The following is a 17,935-nucleotide window of genomic DNA, read 5'->3' as shown; positions in this document are numbered from 1 at the left end:
AGTAAATAACAGGCTGATTGTTATCGCTCACGCCTGTTATCGAATGTCAATGTGTACACATTTTCATCGTTGTCATTTGTTTGCTGTGTGTGTGGTCACACTGTTTGCACTAACTACGCACCCCGTATTTACTGTGAGTGTCATTTAAAATTCAAACGCGTCGCGGCGGCAATGCCTCAATTATTTTTGTGTGTTAAAAACAATGTCGAATAATAATAATAAAAAGCATAATTATGAGCGGAAAGCCAAATCGTCGCGCTTTACACCGAAAATAAGAGAATATCTGGCGGAGATAGCGAATGAGCGCGAAACGGAATTGGAACGCTTCATGATGCTCTCGTCGGCATCGCCAGCGAGCAGCGGCGTCAGCGTCGGCGCGCCGTGTCCGCAACACGACATCACCGCCAACAACAACATCAGCAGCTGCAGAGTGTTGGCGGAGGCGGGGGAAGCAGCTGCCGTACAAATTGTGAATATTCCCATTGTGATGGTGAATAAGCAACAAGAAAAACAACAAGAGAATGAGGAGGAGGAGGAGGAAGAAGAAGAGGAGCAGCAGCTGCCGCCGCCGCCGCCGCCATCGAAAGTAAAGTCAAGCTGCTCTGTTTCTGTGGAGGATTTGCGCACGCCCACAAAGGACACACATACGCAGACGCACACACAACCACAGATGCACACACGTAAGACACAAACTCCGGAATCTGCGCTCAAATCGCACAAACGCTTGGAATGGGATCCCGCTGCCGATGTGGGCTATCATCGCAGCATGGGCAGCAACAACAGTTGCGAGCGTGCCATGTCTACTAGTAATATTAGTACACTGGAACGCTCGGTGCTGGAGGCGGCAATGCAGCCACTGCAGGCAACGCAGCGTGCGAATCAATCCGAGACGGATTTGAAGCGTCTGCAACTGGAGAAGGAACGCGTTGAGAAACCGCCACTGGCCTCCAGCACGTTTGTGCAACGTGCACCGCGCTCCACGCCCGTCTCCAACTCCAGGCGTGACAGCTGTGTGACTTCCTCAGCGGCCAGCAGCTTTGACTATCAGCCCAATCTCTCCAGGCCAAGCACCGCGGGCACAGGACGCAGCCAGAGTCGGAGTCAGAGTCAGAGTCAAAGTCAGAGCAGTCGCCGAAGCAGCAGCAGCTATCAACAGCTGCAGCAGGAGCAACAGTCGCAATCGTTGAACGACGCCGAGTTGAAGCGTCAGGAGCGGGAATATGCAGCACAGCTGGAGCAGAAGCTTAGCCAGCGACGGAGACAGCACAACAAGGAGAATCAAGAGCCCTCCGTCTCAGTCTCCACCTCAGCCTCCTCTGCCTGCAGCTCGTTGCGCAGCAGCTCTGGCTTCAAGAACGATGTCGATCTGGGCATCGATCTGCTCTGTGCTCTGGTCAACAAGCGCAGCCTGAGCAGTGGCCAAAAGAAGCAACTGGCTCGCGACATCATCAAGCGTCTCGTTGGTCTCGATTTGGTCTGCAGCAGCACCAGCGGCGGAGGCGGGAGTAAAAGCAGCACTCATGCTCGCAGTCAGAGGAGCAAGGAGCAGGCTCAGCAAACGGAGCATCACGAAAATCCGGTTAAAGGTGTGTATCATTTATATACTTTATTTATATGCTTATACTGATTAATTAGCGTTTATTTATGACTTGATTTTTGTACGATCTGTATAAAATTCATGTATGGGGATTACGACTTTATGGTACTTTTATTTTACTATATCAAGTCTAGTATTAAATAAGCTATTTCAGAAATTCGTTTTTAATGCAAATTACGCCTATTGCAATCGTGTTTTAGCTGCTTTGACTGATCTCTATGGTATATTTCAACGTAGTAGTACGTCCAACTATATACCAATTATAGTATTTAGTATATTTTTAGTATTTTCGTGGTGCATTATGTTTTAGTTTAGCTGCTTTGACTGACAATCCGGTATATTTTGATCTCTATGGTATATTTGAATGTAATAGAACGTCCAACTACATACCAAATATAGTATTTAGTATATTTTTAGTATTTTCGTGGTGTGTTATGTTTTAGTTTAGCTGCTTTGGCTGACAATTCGGTATATTTTGATCTGTATGGTATATTCGAATGTAGTAGTACGTCCAAACATATACCAAATATAGTATTTAGTATATTTTTAGTATTTTCGTGGTATATTATGTTTTAGTTTAGCTGCTTTGACTGACAATATGGTATATTTATATCTGTATGGTATATTTCAACGTAGTAGTACGTCCAAATATATACCAAATATAGTATTTAGTATATTTTTTAGTATTTTCGTGGTATATTATGTTTTGGTTTAGCTGCTTTGACTGACAATATGGTATATTTTGATCTGTATGGTATATTTGAATGTAGTTGAACGCCCAACTTTATACCAAAAATAGTATTTAGTATATTTTTAGTATTTTCGTGGTATATTATGTTTTAGTTTAGCTGCTTTGGCTGACAATCTAGAATGTTTAGTACATGATATATTTCGAATTTATCAATATACCAAATATAGCCTTCGGTTTATGCTTAGTATTTTTATGGTATACTAATTTGATGTATTAAAATTAATATCGCCTTTTGAAAGTAGTACTATGCAAATATACCAAATATGACACGTGGTATATTTTCAGTATTTTTGTGGTATATGTACTTCAAAAAAATAATACCGTTCTGTTTTGCTTTTATTCAAAAGCACACTCAACTGTATTAAATCTAGTATTAAAGTAGTTATTTATGAAATACTTCAATTGGGATTTGCTACTTTCGAATTTAGTACTTCAACAATACCAAATATGACTTTTGGTGTATATTAGTATTTTTGCGGTATATATTTTGGTATATTTTCAGAATACACACAATTTTGTTGAATTTGCCAAACTTAAAAGTTTGTATTCTGTTTTTTACTATGCTTCCTCAACGAAAACTAATCAGTTTTTAAGTAAGTAAGATGAATGAAAATTAGCAACTAATAAATTGAATTTTTTCAGACAACTCTCAAAGGCAGGACGTGGCCACCAATACCAGTCGCAGCTTGCAACCAGAGCAGCAGCCGAAGCAGCAGCAGCAACTGGTGTCGCTGCCTGTGCCAGCGCCGAGGACACGCCTTGCCACGCCCACCAGCGAACAGCAAATGGAGCCGTGCAGTTACGCCTCGACGAGCAGCGCGGCATCCAACGAGCTGCTCACCCAGAAGATCAATGTGCAGCGAGCGAATCAGGAGCCCGATGAGCAGGCTGCGGTTCAAGAGTGGCTCAATCCGATGACCCAAAGCGAGATTGAGTACGAACAAAGGCAGCTGCAGCGACAGCAGCGTAACAATCTATCGCTGGAGCGACGCACACAAATCGATTGGATTGAAGGCGAAATACGACGCTTGTATGCGCTGCAAGAGTTGTTGCATCGCGGGGGTCGCGGAGGAGGAGGAGGAAGTGAGGAGCAAGTGAAGCAGTCGTCAAGGGAAGCAGAGCAGCAGGAGTTGGAGCAACAAAGTGGAGAGAAAGGAGGCAAGACAACGCTGCCTGTGCCTGCACCGCCAGCGCCGCCTGTGACGCCAGTTTCGATGCCAACAGCAAACGTGGTTGCAGGCGAAGACAAAGCAACAACCACAGCAGCAGCAGCAGCAACAGCCACAGCAAGAACATCAACAGCTGATAAATTAGTTCGCATTGAACCAAGAGCTAGAAAACATTCAGAAACAGTTGAAAAAGTTATACAAATTGAAGCAGCTGCTGATGCTGCACTTGCAGTGCCAGCAACTGTTGGTGCTGTTGCAATTGAGAACAGAGCCACAACAGTTGCTCGTCAGCAGCAGCGCAGCAAAATGGCAACACCGCAATTAAGTCACTCGGGCAGCAGTGAGAGCGTTTGCTCGTTTGTTCAACAGCGACAGCGTCAATTTTTGGCCCACTATCAAAATCAGCAGCAACAGCGTCGCGAACAGCAGCAACAGCAACTCTTTCGGCGCCATCAGCAACAGCAGCAATTGTTCTATGAGCAGCATCCCTCTCATGCTGCCTGTCATGTAAGTTGATCTTATATTTATTTGATACTACTTTCAACAATATTCATTTTGCAGTTGCATCCACCAACACATTGCCACCGCCACCACCAACATCATCCGCCGCACTATGTGCAAATGCAATACGCTCAAGCAACCGCTAGTAATGAAAGTGGCGCCATCTATTATCAGGTAGTCAACTCTCAGGAAGTCCAAAGAGCCACAGCAGCAACTAAAGCGCCTGCAGCAGTTACTGGTGTTGCAACAGTGGCTGCTGCTGCTGCCACCGTTGAACGCAGCAGCAACACGAGTTCATCGCTGTTGTGTCTCAGCTCGGAGATGTCAATACCGATGGGTATGGCAACGGCCTGCGAGGCAACAACGACAACGACGACGACAACAACAACAACACATCAGTACGACGATGTGGCATGCCAGCAGTTGCAGTTGCAACAGCAGTTGCAGCGACAACGTCGCCATCACACCGTCAAACAACTCGAACTGCAGCAGCAACAACAATTGTTGCAAGTTCGTCCGCGTGGCATCGCTTATGTGCTGCAATTTAACAGCCATACGGATGATGATGATGCAGTGGGGCAAATACTCACGGAAACGTTGACGGTTCAGGATTATTTGCAACGTGCGCGACCGGAGTTCTGTGCCAAGTCGAAGCAGCGCAAGGCGATACTCAATGAGATGCAGTTGCTGCGCAATGCGCGACGTCGCGAACTCGACGAACTCATCGAGGGACACAGCGTGGAGACCATCGACAGACGGCTGCAGCAGCTGCCGCCTCCAGTTACCGGTAAGTGAGATCCATCCACTTGTTAAGCTACAACCTCCCAAAAAATTCGCTTAAGAGACGCAAACATTGTTAAGTGAATGATTAGTATCGGTATTTTACCTTCTTCTTGGTTATGTTTTTGTGTTGGGAGAAATTAAGTTAGTAAAGTTGCCGTAATATGCATCTAGCTGTGAAATAGAGTGTGGCTCTTAAGTGAGGTGACTGTTAAGCGAAATTGTGATATTGCTTGCCTAGGATTAGTATCGGTATTTTACCTTCTTCTTGGTTATGCTTTTGTGTGAGAAGAAATTAAGTTAGTAAAGTTGCCGTAATGTGCATCTTGCTGTAAAATAGAGCGTGGCTCTTAAGTGAAATGCTTGTTAAGCGAAATTCTTCTATTGCTTGCTTAGGTTTACATTTTATTTTCACTTTTGTGAGAAGAAATTAAGCTTGCAAAGTTGCCGTTATATATTTAGTTTTGAAATGCAGTGTGGCTCTTAAGTGAAGTGGCCGTAAAGCTAAATTGTTCTATTGCTAGGTTAAGTTTTACCTTTTGGTTTTACTTTTATGAGAAATTAAGCGATATACAGTGTGGCTCTTAAGTGAAATGGCAGTAAAGCAAAATTTTTATTGGTTTTCGCTTTTGCTGGAGGAGAAATTAAGCGAGTAAAGTGTCCGTTATGTGCACTTAGTTGTGAAATACAGTGAGGCTCTTAAGTGAAATTACCGTAAAGGGTAATTGTCCTTTTAGTTGTTTAGTTTTACCTTCAGAACATGACAATTAGAAGTGCTTACTTGCAGCGTAGTTTTTGTTATTATAGGTATTTTAAGTGAATAGGCACATTCCCAGCGACTTTTTTAATCAGTATACATAGTAAATATGTATAAAATAAGCATTAAACTTGTTCCATTATTGAGACCCTGTACAAAAGGGTTTCCTAAGCTATACGCATCTTCAGAAAATGTCAATTAGCTTATGTTTAAGAGATTATTGTAATTTTAAGTGCTAAGATGCTGTTTGAATGCTGAATGAATCCATAAAAGGGAAAATATCTTCGACAAATTAACACAACTTATACTACAAGAGAAGCTAGAAAAAGGAGCAAATCAAATACCTAATTTGATATAAATATAAGGCTTAAAAAAAGGATAAAATCAAATACTTGAATGGAAGTTAATATAACGTTTAAAGTTAGAAAAAATGATAAAATGAAGACCCGTATCACGAGGATGTAACAAAAGCTGTATATTCTGATAAATCTGTGACTGTTAGGAACATATAAATATGCTGAATGAGAAGAAGACACGACTTAAACTATAGAATAGAGTCCCACAAGATAAATGAACAACTACCCAGGATACTGCGTTGCCTTGGATATTCCCATCAATTAAGCTGTCCACGTCCTGATTAGAGCAGACTCTCATCCATTCATCGCATAATTCTCCATTCCATCTCTTAACGTCATCTCAACATACATATCCATATAATCATCAACTGATCGTCTTGAATTCAACAACACTCACATCCTTCCACAGCCAAAGTTCGCATCTTTTCGACGCGGGAGATGAAGGCGATGACGAACAAACGCTGCGAGAATCTGCCCGAGGTGCTGGCCGCACAGCAAAGAGAACGCGAGGAGCGTCGCCGTCGCAGCAATCGCATCATGCGTGACGTCTTCAATCGGGTAAGTCAAACTCTTTGATTGATGATTGATTTGAAAAAAAAACCAGTTCATTAATTTTGATTTCCGTTTTATGTTTACAGCGCTTGCAGCGTCGAGTGCGCAGTGGAAAATTGTCGCTGAATCACAGTCGCACGGTTATCTAACACTGCCTCATTTACGTGCCACAGATACAATTTAGCTATAATTTGTTCTAATGCTAATGTAGGCTCAATCTAAATGAATTTGTTTCAACTTTTGATCTAGTTGTTAAGCATCTCTAAATGAATTTGTTTCGACTATTTTATAAGCATCTCTTTTTTTTTCTTTTTGTACTACCAATAAAAGATGTTAAGTCTTAAGTCACGAAATTAAGATAAGCAATTCTTGTAATTCCCTCAATTTAATAGTTTATCTATTTATCAATCTGTTCCTCTTCAGCTATAAAAGTGGGAAGGATGTCTGATGTCTCATATGTTGCTTATAAACATAATCTATACTTCTACAAATTTTACTAGAATAGCTTAGAATATTTTACAAACTTTTCCCAGCAGTTTCGTTTATTAAACACTCAAACGTATTTTGTTTTTTTTTTTTTTAAGATCCGTTTTGCTTTATTTAAGTTTTAACATTGGCGATTAACAATATGCGTAATAATTATCATGTATAATTCGATTTAAATATTTCTGTTTTATTTGTTTATGTTTAATTTTATTTTTCGCAAGCTAAACAACGTTTTGTTTTTCTTTGATATCATCGATTAACGTCTCCTAAAATTGTTGGTGTTCTATTCTGAGGAAAAAATCTTAAGATTAACAAGAAAGAAATTGATTTTAAATTTAGTAGTAGAAGAGTATTATTAACAAGACACGACAAAAAGATATTGAAAACAAGACGTACGCGCTAAACAACAACAAATCGAATGCAGCTTTTCCAAAATGCATAATTATTTATAGGTGTATTTTGTGGTGTGTTTTTGTTTGTTTGTTAACATTATCGATTGCATGTACGAGTTATTTATCAATTAATATCCTTTTTGTGTTTTGTACTAATCAGGCCAGTGTTTCTCTCAAGCAGCGAGAATCACGACCTGCAGAATACATATATTATATGTATGTTAATATATTTTTTTTATTTATACCACCAGCCGCAATGCCAAATCAGGTCACAAGGTCTCACATTTCTGTCGATTTCATTTCATTCAGAGATCAGATCGCAAATTTGTTCATTTCTTATTGGGTGTTTGTGAGGTTAGGAACATATTGGAATGGAACACGGTAGCTAACTAAACGGAATTGAGTTGATGATGATGCCAAGCAGTAGGCGCATTTCTATAGTCATTTTTTATGCGGATTATTTGATACGATTGATAAACCGGAATATATATATATATGTATATATCGATATATACGAGTTAAACATTGCTCATATTCGGGTTTTGTTCACTTAGTCGCTAATAATTGAGATCGCAATACAATTTTGCTCTATTTACGGAATATATGGAATACACTCTGCCTCTGCTTCTTATTCTAGCGTGCCACCATATCCAGTCCGCCCTCCTCCTCCATCTTGGACAGAAATTTGATGGCGCGCTGCGATGGTTCCGTCTGTCGTGCCATATCGATCAGCCCCAAAAGCTTTTTGATGCCAATGAAAACGCTGTAAAGGGATAAATACAAGAATGATATGAATTAAGGAAGAATTTGAAGGCAAAGAGTTAGACTTAGCTTACCGCTTGCCTGCCATCTTCTTGCCAATGGCCTGGATTTCACCCTTGCTAAAGATGTCCGACTGCTCGAGTACGGCGAGCACATGCTCGGGACTGGAAAGGTTCGGCACATGCAGCACCGATGTGAATGCCGTTAGCATCTCCATTTCCTCCAGCACCTCACTGCAAGTGAGATGTAACTTGTATATCAAAGATTATCCCGGGGGAGGACTTCAACTTACCGTCTGCTGGAGGTGCAAAGTATGAGCAACTTGCGTCCCTTGGGCGGTTGCTTCTTCAGCAGCACCAACAACGCCTGAAGCGTCAAATTGGAGTAGCGTGGACCAATCGGACCATAGTCGAGCAGACGTTCCACATTGTCGACGACAATGCAACTGAGCGTACTGCGATACGCATCATCGAAGATCTTGCGAATGTGCAAACACTTGGCGGACTCGGTGTAGCCAACCATGTCTTCGGGCGAACAAACCTTGACGAATGGGAAGTCGGACATTTTGGCCAGCTTGGCGGCCAATGCTGTTTTGCCCGAATTCGGTGCACCGGCAATGAGAACGGAGACCAAACCACTCGATTCGGCGGCCTTGGCCTGTTGCACATAGAGCATACCATCCTCGAGGAGATTGCTAACCGGTTGACCCCAATTGATGACGCTGCGCGCCAACATATTGTCGAGTATCTCCTGGGCGGTGCCGAACGCTGGCTTAATGTCGTTCTCCAGCGAATGGAGGAAATCATCGCGATTCACTTTCAATTTCTCCATGGCCTCGGGATCCACGGTGACCTTGGCATCGGCCTTGATCAAACGATTCATGGCACTCGATTGGGCGGCACGGACCAAACCCTCGAGCTCAGCACCGCTGAAATTCTTGGTGAGCGATGCAATCTCTTTGTTGTCCACATCGTCGTTGATCTTATTGAAATCCCGCATACGTTTGGTGTGTATATTCAGGATCTGAACGCGACCCGCCTCATTGGGCAAACTGATTTCCATTTGGACCTCAAGACGTCCGGGACGCAACAGCGCCTCATCGATCATGTCGCGTCGATTAGTCATGCCAATCACCAGAATGTTGTTCAACTGATCCACACCATCGATTTTGGTTAGCAACTGATTCACCACGGTATCGTGGACACCGCTGTTGCCCGCCACAGAGCCACGCTGCTTGCAAATGGCATCGATCTCATCAAAGATGATGATATGCAATCCACTATTCGGTCCCAGACGCTTCTCTTCCTCTTCGGCCTCGGCGAAAAGACGTCGCACATTCGCCTCGGATTCACCCACATATTTGTCGAGAATCTGCGGACCATTCACGATCTTCGGTTCGCGGGCATTCAACATGGTGCCAATCTGTCGGGCCATCAGAGTTTTACCGGTACCGGGAGGTCCATAGAGCAAAATGCCCTTCACATGCTTGCAGCCCAGCTGCTCGACCAGCTCGGGTGGAAAGACGCGCGAGGCGAACGCCCGACGGAAGATGGCATTGAACTCATTGTCCAGGCCACCGATGCCCATCTTGCCAAAGTCCCAGTCGGGATTGATGATGGACTGACGCACCACCTTGCCCTTGGATTTGCCCTGCAGATTCAGCGAACTGTTCTCGGCCTTCTCGAATTGCACCACCGTGTTGCCAAGGATGCGACCGAAGCGCACATTCCGCATGGCGGGTTCTTTGCCCTCGCCAAGGCTCTTGGGATCGATGGCTTCCAGCGACTTGACAGCCAGACCCAGCAGCTTCTTGTCCTTGAAGTTGAAGACGAGCGATTGGCCAACGGTCAGTGCCATGCCAGCGAATTGCATAATGAACTCCTTTGCCATCTGATCCGAATCGTAGGGCTCCTGGGAGACGCTAAAGTATGAAGGCAGCATTTAAGTTAAGGTAAGTTGAGTCTTAAAAGTATTCTACAGTAAATGTCCATTTAAATTCAGGGAGTAGTCAATATAATAGTCAGGAAAATCGTTTAAAATATTTGTCACATACTTAAGTGAGAATTCTTTGCTTAATTAGCTGTCCTATGCTTCCCAATTGTCCATCCTTTCAAGGATCATATCTTCGCATAGTCTTGGAACCCTTTAGCAAACATTTACGATACGTGTCACAGACTTTGAATCCCTTGCCCAAAGCTGCTTTATAATATCTCTATGTCATTCTCTAAAGTATTAACTTCAACTAACATTAGCATTAGAGTGCATAATATATATTTTCTACATTTAATAGGTCGTCCTTCGACCTAACCCCACTTTAAAACTTATCTAACCCCACTTTACACACACACACACACACACACACACACATATACCCATGCAAGCGGACAATTGAAACTTACGTCTTCTTTTGCAAAAAGTCCGTCTCGAAGGAGACAGATGTTATGACATCGGAGTTGGCATCAAAGCGATAGGGTCGCACCTCCAGCTCCTGATTGATTGAGAGCATCGCCCATTTGCGCTGCACCAAGGAGAAGCCCACATAGCCGCTGGGCACCTCGACGGTCTTCTCTAGCGCAAAGATAAAGTGTTGTCCCGGTGCAGGCGAAATATCTGCATACCTAAGAGTATAGAATAATTCAAATGTTATTTGTTGGCAATTTCATGAAAATATCGAGTTGTCTCTCACTTGACATCGTCGGGAAAATCGCCAACATTAACAATTGCACGATTCGTAAGCGAAAGTTCGTCCGTTGGACATTTGGTGGCCTTCAAGCGCTGCAAGAGGTTAAACAGAAACACACAAATATATGTACACACACACACACATCATGAGCGATAATTCTCCATAAAATATGCAACAAAATACTCACATAAGACATGACGACTTCTGCTTCTTCTTCTCAATGTAAAAGAATTTCCTGATTGTGTTGACAGCCTCCTCACACGAACACACACAGACACACAGATTTATCGATTTGTGTTTTTATTTGTTCTTTTTGTTTGCTATTTGGCCAGTAGAACGCGTTTTTAGTACAATGCCATCAATAACTATTGTCTTCAATGTGTCTAGTAATTGACTTTTGATTATGCTGCATTTCTACCACCTTTTTTAGTTCGCTAAATAATACAACTGCTGATGCTGGATGTTGTTTAAGCTCTACACAATTTCACAAGTGAATGGGAAATTTCATTGATTTCTTTTCTCTCTTATTTCGTTTTCAGAATCCTGCGCAGTTTTACAACGGCACGCTCTAGCGTTGCCAACTCACGCAAAACAGATGCCATCAGTTGGCAACGCCATGCAGCTTTGGACTAACCGATAACAGTGGCAGCATATTAATCGGGGTGAGTGCAGTGTGACCAAATCTGTGTAATAAGGTGCGCGCTTTGAATTGTGAAAGTGGTATATTCGGTATAATGTTTAGCTTTAAATAGGTGCTTTTGAAAAACGCATTTGCGGTCACCCTGAGTGCGTAAGTGCCGCGAATGTTATTATCACGTAATTGCCGATTGCATTGGACGTGTTCGCGCGTGTCTGCCGAACGACAAACGACGAAACGAGCGGTGTCCGAAACGACGAAAAGCGAAAAGCGGTATAGCCAAAATTAAATTCTTAACCGTGTTTCTTTTTTTTTTTTGGTTTGTTGTCAAGTGATAAGCGATATTTTTTTATTATCAATGTGACTTTGTGTGTTATGCAAAAAATGAAAAAAATAGTAATAGCGCAAACGAAATGAACCTTGCGTAATTTGTAATTTGAGTTTTGTTGTTTTCAAACAAAAAGTTTTGCGCGCTTTTTTTTGTTTGTTGGTGCCGGTGAAAAAAGGTCAAGTGAAGCAGCAAATTAAAGCAGAAACAAAATAACAGCAAATAACAAGTGCAGCAATTACAACATCAACAACGACTTGGAAAGCAGCCAGCAGAAGAGTCAGAAGAAGAAGAAGAAGAGGAACGCACCTGAATACACCGAAGACAACGTCGACTACCTGTTGAGCGTAGCGCCGCAGTCGCAGTCGCTGCCGCAGTTGTTGTTGACGGTTGTGACGTCGACGCAGCCGCTAATCCCCTGCTGCGTCGCTGAAGGTTAAGCGGCTTTACAACCTGCAGTGATTGGAAATTGTTGCAACGCTGCATGTTGTTTGTTGTTGTTCGTTGTGCCGGTTGCACGTGAAGCGTCAAATTCAAAATAACACACACACACACAAAATGTTAATAGTCAGTGCAAAAAGAACAGACAGCAAAATGTCCAACAGGAGCAGCAGCAGAAGCAGCATCAGCAGCGATGCATTTCGCTGGTGTCGACTCATCTGCATGCTGAGCGCCATGTTGAACCTTCTTCTGGTGCCCATCGAGTGCTTTAACCTGGAGCAGCGACAACCGATCGTCAAATACGGCCATGAGAATACATTTTTCGGCTATTCACTGGCCACGCACACCATCGGCGAGAGCAATTGGGCCAATAACACAAAATGGTAAGCGAGACTTTTTCTTGAAACTTTTTTCCAACCACAACCGGTTAGCTGTAATACCCTGTATTAATTTACTATGCCCCTAGTTAAGAACAAGTTCGAACTTGCAAGACACTTTGTTATAGGGTTAAACGATGATAACTATTAGTCTCAACTTGACTTTGACCCTATTTATTGTATTCAGAATACCCTATAATATATCATAGGAAATACCCTGGAATTCATTTGATGGCAATTCTTAGAAAGTTAGAAAAAATTAGCAACTCACTTCTTTGATATACAATAAGAATACAATAGTGAATTTGTATAGAAAATTCTTGACAAGCATTTTGAATTCTAAAATTTGTAGCAAAATATCTTTACTAGAGACAAAAAAAAAAAAGATGCCAGTGATAAATTCATAGATTCAATGATTCGGTAAGTTTAAGTTTCAATTTAACTTTTAATTTACGTTTAACTTTTACCTTAAGTTTAACTTTCAGTTTAACTTTAACTTTCAGTTTAAATGAAAATAGTTTGTAGACCTTAGTTTTTGAAGTGACTTTTATTGAAATACAAGAAAAGGTTTTAAATTTGATTTGCCTTGCTTTAAACTCTTTTTACTTAAAATTAAAAGTTTAAAATTAGTTTTGTTTCACATTTTATTTACTTGAAATGAAAAATTTAACTTCACCTTAAAATTAAAGCTAAAGTTAAAGTTAAACTGAAAGTTAAAGTTAAACTGAAAGTTAAAGTTAAACTGAAAGGTAAAGTTAAACTGAAAGTTAAATTTAAATTAAAAGTTTAACTCAAATTAAAAGTTAAATTTAAATTAAAAGTTAAATTTAAACTTAAACTTACCGAATCATTGAATCTATGAATTTATTTAGTTTCCGACTTCGATCTTGCCCAACTCGCTTTTTATTCTTATCCAATATCAAAACATTTTTGTAGGGTATTCAGCTGTCGTAGAGCATTTCGATGTCTGTATCTTAATTGACTGACATTGATTATTATTAATACGTTTTGGTTTTGTTATTTTTATTTTTGCTTTTGCTTTTGCAAAATACAACAAAATCGTTTTATAGCCAAAAACAACAAGCATCTCCACAACTATTTTAACAACAACAACAACATTGACAACGTTTTTTTTTTCTTTGTCATGTTGCAATTGTTGTTTTTGTTAATGTGCGAAACTTGTTTGGAATTTAGTTGCTGTCATTGTTGTTGTAGTAGTTATTGTTATTGTTGTTGCTAGACACTTCGATTACCATATAATAAAAATGAATATTGATTATTTATAAAGATGATGTTATAAACACACACACACACACACAGATCTAGAGAGAGAAACTTTTTGATCTAGTAGCATGTGGATTCCATTAGCATTTGAAGAGCAACTTGAGAGATTTCTCTGCAGATGTATTCGATTCAATTAGTTATACGATCTTAACTAAATATGCATATTGACGATGCTAGAACTAATTGAAAACATCTGCGAATGAATATGGCATAATTTGATTATCAAAAGATTATTTCAATCTAAATACTTTAATATTTATTGCCGACCAGAATTCGTTTTGTAACAGCAACAAATCATTGAGCATTTGATATGGCCGATAAAAATTAGTAAACTTCAGTTTTCAAATATCTTAATGTGATGATAAAAAAAAGTAATTCCCCGAACAATTTATCTTTTGATGGATTCCTTGAAGAGGAATCACTCATTTATTTAGCGAATTTGTGTTTATTACCATATGAATGTTTTTTTTTTCTTTTTGTTGGTTACTCATTTGAATTTGATATGCGAACGTCACGAAGTTCTTTGGAAATCTTTGTAAACGTATCGCAAATAATATTTGGCCAACATTCCAAAATGTTAATCTGTGTGTATTTAGAGAGGAGCGATAAGATCTTTTTTTTTTTTTTTTTTTTTGGTCGAACATTTATTTGTATTTACTCTTTTGGGATATCCACACAATAATATTTTCTTGTGAGGCGACTTATTTATATATTTATTTTTTTTTGTTCGCATTCTCAAATATTTATTTATACATTGAAAAAGTTATCTTGTTTCCTTTCCAATATGTGTTCTCGACTTTTTCGCATGTTGAATTTTGCTTTAGATAATGCACATATAAACGAGGGTCACAGGAAGGAATGATTCAACGCGACTTGATTCGACTTGACACGGATTGAATGCATTGGCATTGTGTAAAAAATAGTACCTCGAAGTATTATCAGTTCTTAAAACTTGGCAATGGCATAAAGTATGCTTTATTATATTATAGAAAATTATGCAACTATATTTGGCAGACAATTCAACTACTAATCAATTTCTCATTTGCATTCGTTGTCCTCATTTAAAAACCTATAACAATTTTGCATTCGATTAGATCCGATACTAATGATTATGATTATGATCGTTAGAGAGAGAAAGAGAAGACAGACTGGCTGAGAGGGAAGAAGAGGAGAAGAAGAAGAGGAGCCACTGTCTCGGGGGCTAGGCCAACAATAATTCTGCAGACGTCTGCACTAAAAATGGTTACGACAGCAATAACAGCAATAATATCGCCAACTTACCAACTAACTGTGACAACAGGCCCCCGCCCCTCCATCCCCCCTACAATTGTCCCTCCCTCGCTCGCTCAGTGTTCATGCCATCCCATAGTCGGCAGCAGACATGTCGGAGCCAACCGCAATGCCAATAAAATGACAAACATCAAGCACGAATCCAATTAATGGCATGCAACGAATTACGAATACGCTTCTTCAATGCCAAGTGATGTGAAGAAAAGAGGGAAAAAAAACATCTCGAAAGAATTTCACGACAACATTTTTGATCAAATTCTACAAAATTTGTGCATTGAAATGTTTTCATTGTCTATTTATTGACACAATTTCAATGTTTTTAACACTTTGTATAGCTTAGCATACTTGTCTATTTATTTCCGACATCTTCTTAACATCTTCATTAAACCATAAAATTATACTTGAAACATTTGCATAAAAGTCCGCTTTAAGTACAAAATCTTACTGGTTTTTTTTATGGCTTTTATTGTCTGTTGCATACTTTGATGTCTTCATTAGCTTTGCTCGTAAAGTAATCACATTTTTTCATTGTATACAAATATTTATTACTTATTGTATTAATCCTTTAGAGACTTTTCTTTCTTTATTACTTATTGTATTAATCCTTTTATGAGTTTTCTTTTGGTTTTTTCTTACCTTCACCTACTTAAGTTTCATAAAAGCACTGATGTGCCCATTCTTAACTCTGTTTATAGGGTAGTAAAATAGAAAATCAATGCAAAAGTATGAGTAGCATCTTGGTAGGAAATAGAGGGGGAAGCAAAGTGGGAGATAGACAGAGAGAGAGAGAGAGAGAGAGAGAGAGAGGGAGAGAGGTCGCTTTGGGGACAAGACAAGCTGAGTTAAACCATTTGCCATTCGCTGGTCGAGACGTCTTATAGCTTATGGAGCCATAAAAAAATGTATTACAAGAGCAATGTGTCCACGTATTTCTTCAAGTTGTTGCCATTGTTGATGTTCCTCTTCTTTTTATTCTTTTTCTTTTTCTTGTTCTTGTTGTTCTTGTTGTTGTTGTCGCCATTCAGTCTGTCTGTGGAAGTTTGCTTCGTGGAAGTAACTTGTCCACTTTTGGAAGGCAGTGGGTCAAAGCAATTAGGTTGATGCAATTGCTGCACTCGGAGACATTTCTCCCCAATAAAGTGACTTAATACAATTGCAAAGCTTAAGAGCAAGCGAATAAAGGATTTTCTGCTAAACTTATTGAAAGTTCATTTTGTTAATTTCTCAATTTTGCAATTTATTTTCAAAGTTGGGAGTATAATGTGAGAGTGAATTCTGATTTAGATTAAATTGATAGTATTTTAGTATTCTTTATATAGATTATCTCTATGCAATTTCCTACTCTTATGATTCAAGTTAATATTGTTAATTTTTCAATATACCTTTCAAATTTTGTATTTTTATATAGATGTTCTTTATGGAATTTTTTTCCTATAATTAATGTTCATTTTGTTACATTTTTCAATTTTGCAATTTCCATTCAAAGTTAGTATTTAATTTATTTTTTAGTATTTTCTATATAGATATTCTTTATGCTATAATGTTAGTATTTTTTTGTACTATTTTTTATATAGATATTTTTAATGATATATCTTACTCCTCTAATTAAAACCAATTTCGTTAATCTTTCAATTTTGAAGTTTCCCTTCAATATTTGTATTTTATTTTAGTATTTTTTGTAGATCTTTTCTGTATTTTTATATAGATGTTCTTTATGCAATTTCTTCCTATAATAAATGTTCATTTTGTTACATTTTTCAATTTTGCAATTTCCATTCAAAGTTAGTATTTCATTTATTTTTTTAGTATTTTCTATATAGATATTCTTTATGCAATAAAGTTAGTATTTTTTTGTACTATTTTTTATATCGATATTTTTAATGATACATCTTACTCCTCTAATTAAAACTAATTTCGTTAATCTTTCAATTTTGAAGTTTCCTTTCAATATTAGTATTTTATTTAAGTATTTTTTTGTACATCTTTTCTGTATGCACTTTCTTATTCCCATGATTAAAGCTAACTTTGGAATTTCCTTTCTTAGTATGTATTTTTATATAGATTTTATTTATGCAATTTCTCTCTATAAAGTTTCTTGTGTTAAACATTCAATTTTGCAATTTCATTCCAAAGTTAGTTTTAGTATTTATCCTTTCAAAGTTAGAAGTTTTTTCGAGTATTTTTTATATACAATTTCTTTAAGAAATTTCCTAGTCCTATGATTTGATTTGTAGTATTTTTTATATGCAATTTCTTCTATAATTCCGGTTGCTGTCAAAGTTCAGTCAAGTCCTCTCTAATAGCTTGCTACTTCATTTCACATGACACACTTTTAAGCGCTGTCAACTTGTAACTGGGAATCCTAGTGACCAATATAATATTGTCATGTCTGTACATGTATATTTGTGTCCTTCTGACCGTGGTTCGACATGTGTTTCCACTGTCTGTCAGCCATGTGGCCGTGCATTGTTGATTAGCTTCCCTCTCAGTCTGGATCTCAGTTTAAGATTGCATTTGTCATGCAGCGCACAGCACAGCAGCAACAATAAGTGAAGCTTAACAGCCATAAAGCCGCAATGTGACAGCTTTTGGCCATGATCAAGGCTAAGCTCGTAAAAAAAACAACAACACATACTGCAACAACAACAACGACAACAAACATAAATAAACAGAACCCAAAAAACAAAAAAAAAAACAATAACGAGACAGCGACCAAAATGAGACTCACAAATTGCTGGCGGCTTTTAAGCCACCGCCGCCGGCAATCAAAAAGCCATTCACACGTTCAGCAC

The 17,935-nt window shown here is 39.2% G+C and overlaps 3 protein-coding genes across 5 annotated transcripts in view; 2 read left to right on the top strand and 1 right to left on the bottom strand.

Moving 5' to 3' along the window:
- The first annotated feature begins 103 nt into the window (after positions 1 to 103).
- On the top strand, positions 104 to 6,864 carry LOC117566119 (centrosome-associated protein Alms1a). The gene is made up of 5 exons (XM_034245596.2): positions 104 to 1,586; positions 2,991 to 4,024; positions 4,079 to 4,805; positions 6,321 to 6,469; positions 6,550 to 6,864. Exons 1-5 carry the CDS (start codon positions 203 to 205, stop codon positions 6,610 to 6,612), a joined length of 3,357 nt encoding a protein of 1,118 aa, XP_034101487.1. The 5' UTR covers positions 104 to 202; the 3' UTR covers positions 6,613 to 6,864.
- A 170-nt stretch (positions 6,865 to 7,034) lies between these two features.
- On the bottom strand, positions 7,035 to 11,303 carry LOC117566126 (vesicle-fusing ATPase 1). Of its 2 annotated transcripts, XR_007955698.1 has the most exons (7): positions 10,974 to 11,303; positions 10,790 to 10,878; positions 10,503 to 10,721; positions 8,396 to 10,024; positions 8,178 to 8,336; positions 7,587 to 8,104; positions 7,035 to 7,535 (listed from the first exon to the last, which is right to left on the bottom strand). XR_007955698.1 is itself a non-coding variant. In XM_034245609.2 (6 exons), exons 1-6 carry the CDS (start codon positions 10,980 to 10,982, stop codon positions 7,975 to 7,977), a joined length of 2,235 nt encoding a protein of 744 aa, XP_034101500.1. In that variant the 5' UTR covers positions 10,983 to 11,303; the 3' UTR covers positions 7,035 to 7,974. The 2 variants fall into 2 exon arrangements, 1 of the variants encoding a protein (XP_034101500.1); XM_034245609.2 differs by having other exon boundaries at positions 7,035 to 8,104.
- Positions 11,304 to 11,604: 301 nt separating this feature from the next.
- Positions 11,605 to 17,935, top strand: part of LOC117569896 (integrin alpha-PS1) — a 68,881-nt gene continuing 62,550 nt past the window's right edge. The window contains exon 1 of one of the 2 annotated variants that reach the window (XM_034251241.2): positions 11,605 to 12,575. In XM_034251241.2, coding sequence (XP_034107132.1) covers positions 12,310 to 12,575 — 266 coding nt within the window. In that variant the 5' untranslated portion in view covers positions 11,605 to 12,309. The remainder of the gene's footprint in view (positions 12,576 to 17,935) is intronic. The other variant, XM_052008695.1, reaches the window with a different exon arrangement.

Source organism: Drosophila albomicans, chromosome X (assembly GCF_009650485.2).
Source record: "Drosophila albomicans strain 15112-1751.03 chromosome X, ASM965048v2, whole genome shotgun sequence".
In the NCBI taxonomy this organism is placed as follows: domain Eukaryota; kingdom Metazoa; phylum Arthropoda; class Insecta; order Diptera; family Drosophilidae; genus Drosophila; species Drosophila albomicans.
Note: the sequence above shows the minus strand (reverse complement) of the source record. Positions and strands in the feature narration are given on the sequence as shown.

Coding starts and splice junctions, on each gene's coding strand:
- LOC117566119 (XM_034245596.2), top strand. CDS start 203: ATGTCGAATAATAATAATAAAAAGCATAATTATGAGCGGAAAGCCAAA. Junction 1,587..2,990: donor TCACGAAAATCCGGTTAAAG/GTGTGTATCATT, acceptor GAATTTTTTCAG/ACAACTCTCAAAGGCAGGAC. Junction 6,470..6,549: donor TGCGTGACGTCTTCAATCGG/GTAAGTCAAACT, acceptor TTATGTTTACAG/CGCTTGCAGCGTCGAGTGCG.
- LOC117566126 (XM_034245609.2), bottom strand. Junction 10,722..10,789: donor GATTTTCCCGACGATGTCAA/GTGAGAGACAAC, acceptor CTATACTCTTAG/GTATGCAGATATTTCGCCTG. Junction 8,337..8,395: donor CTTTGCACCTCCAGCAGACG/GTAAGTTGAAGT, acceptor TCTCACTTGCAG/TGAGGTGCTGGAGGAAATGG.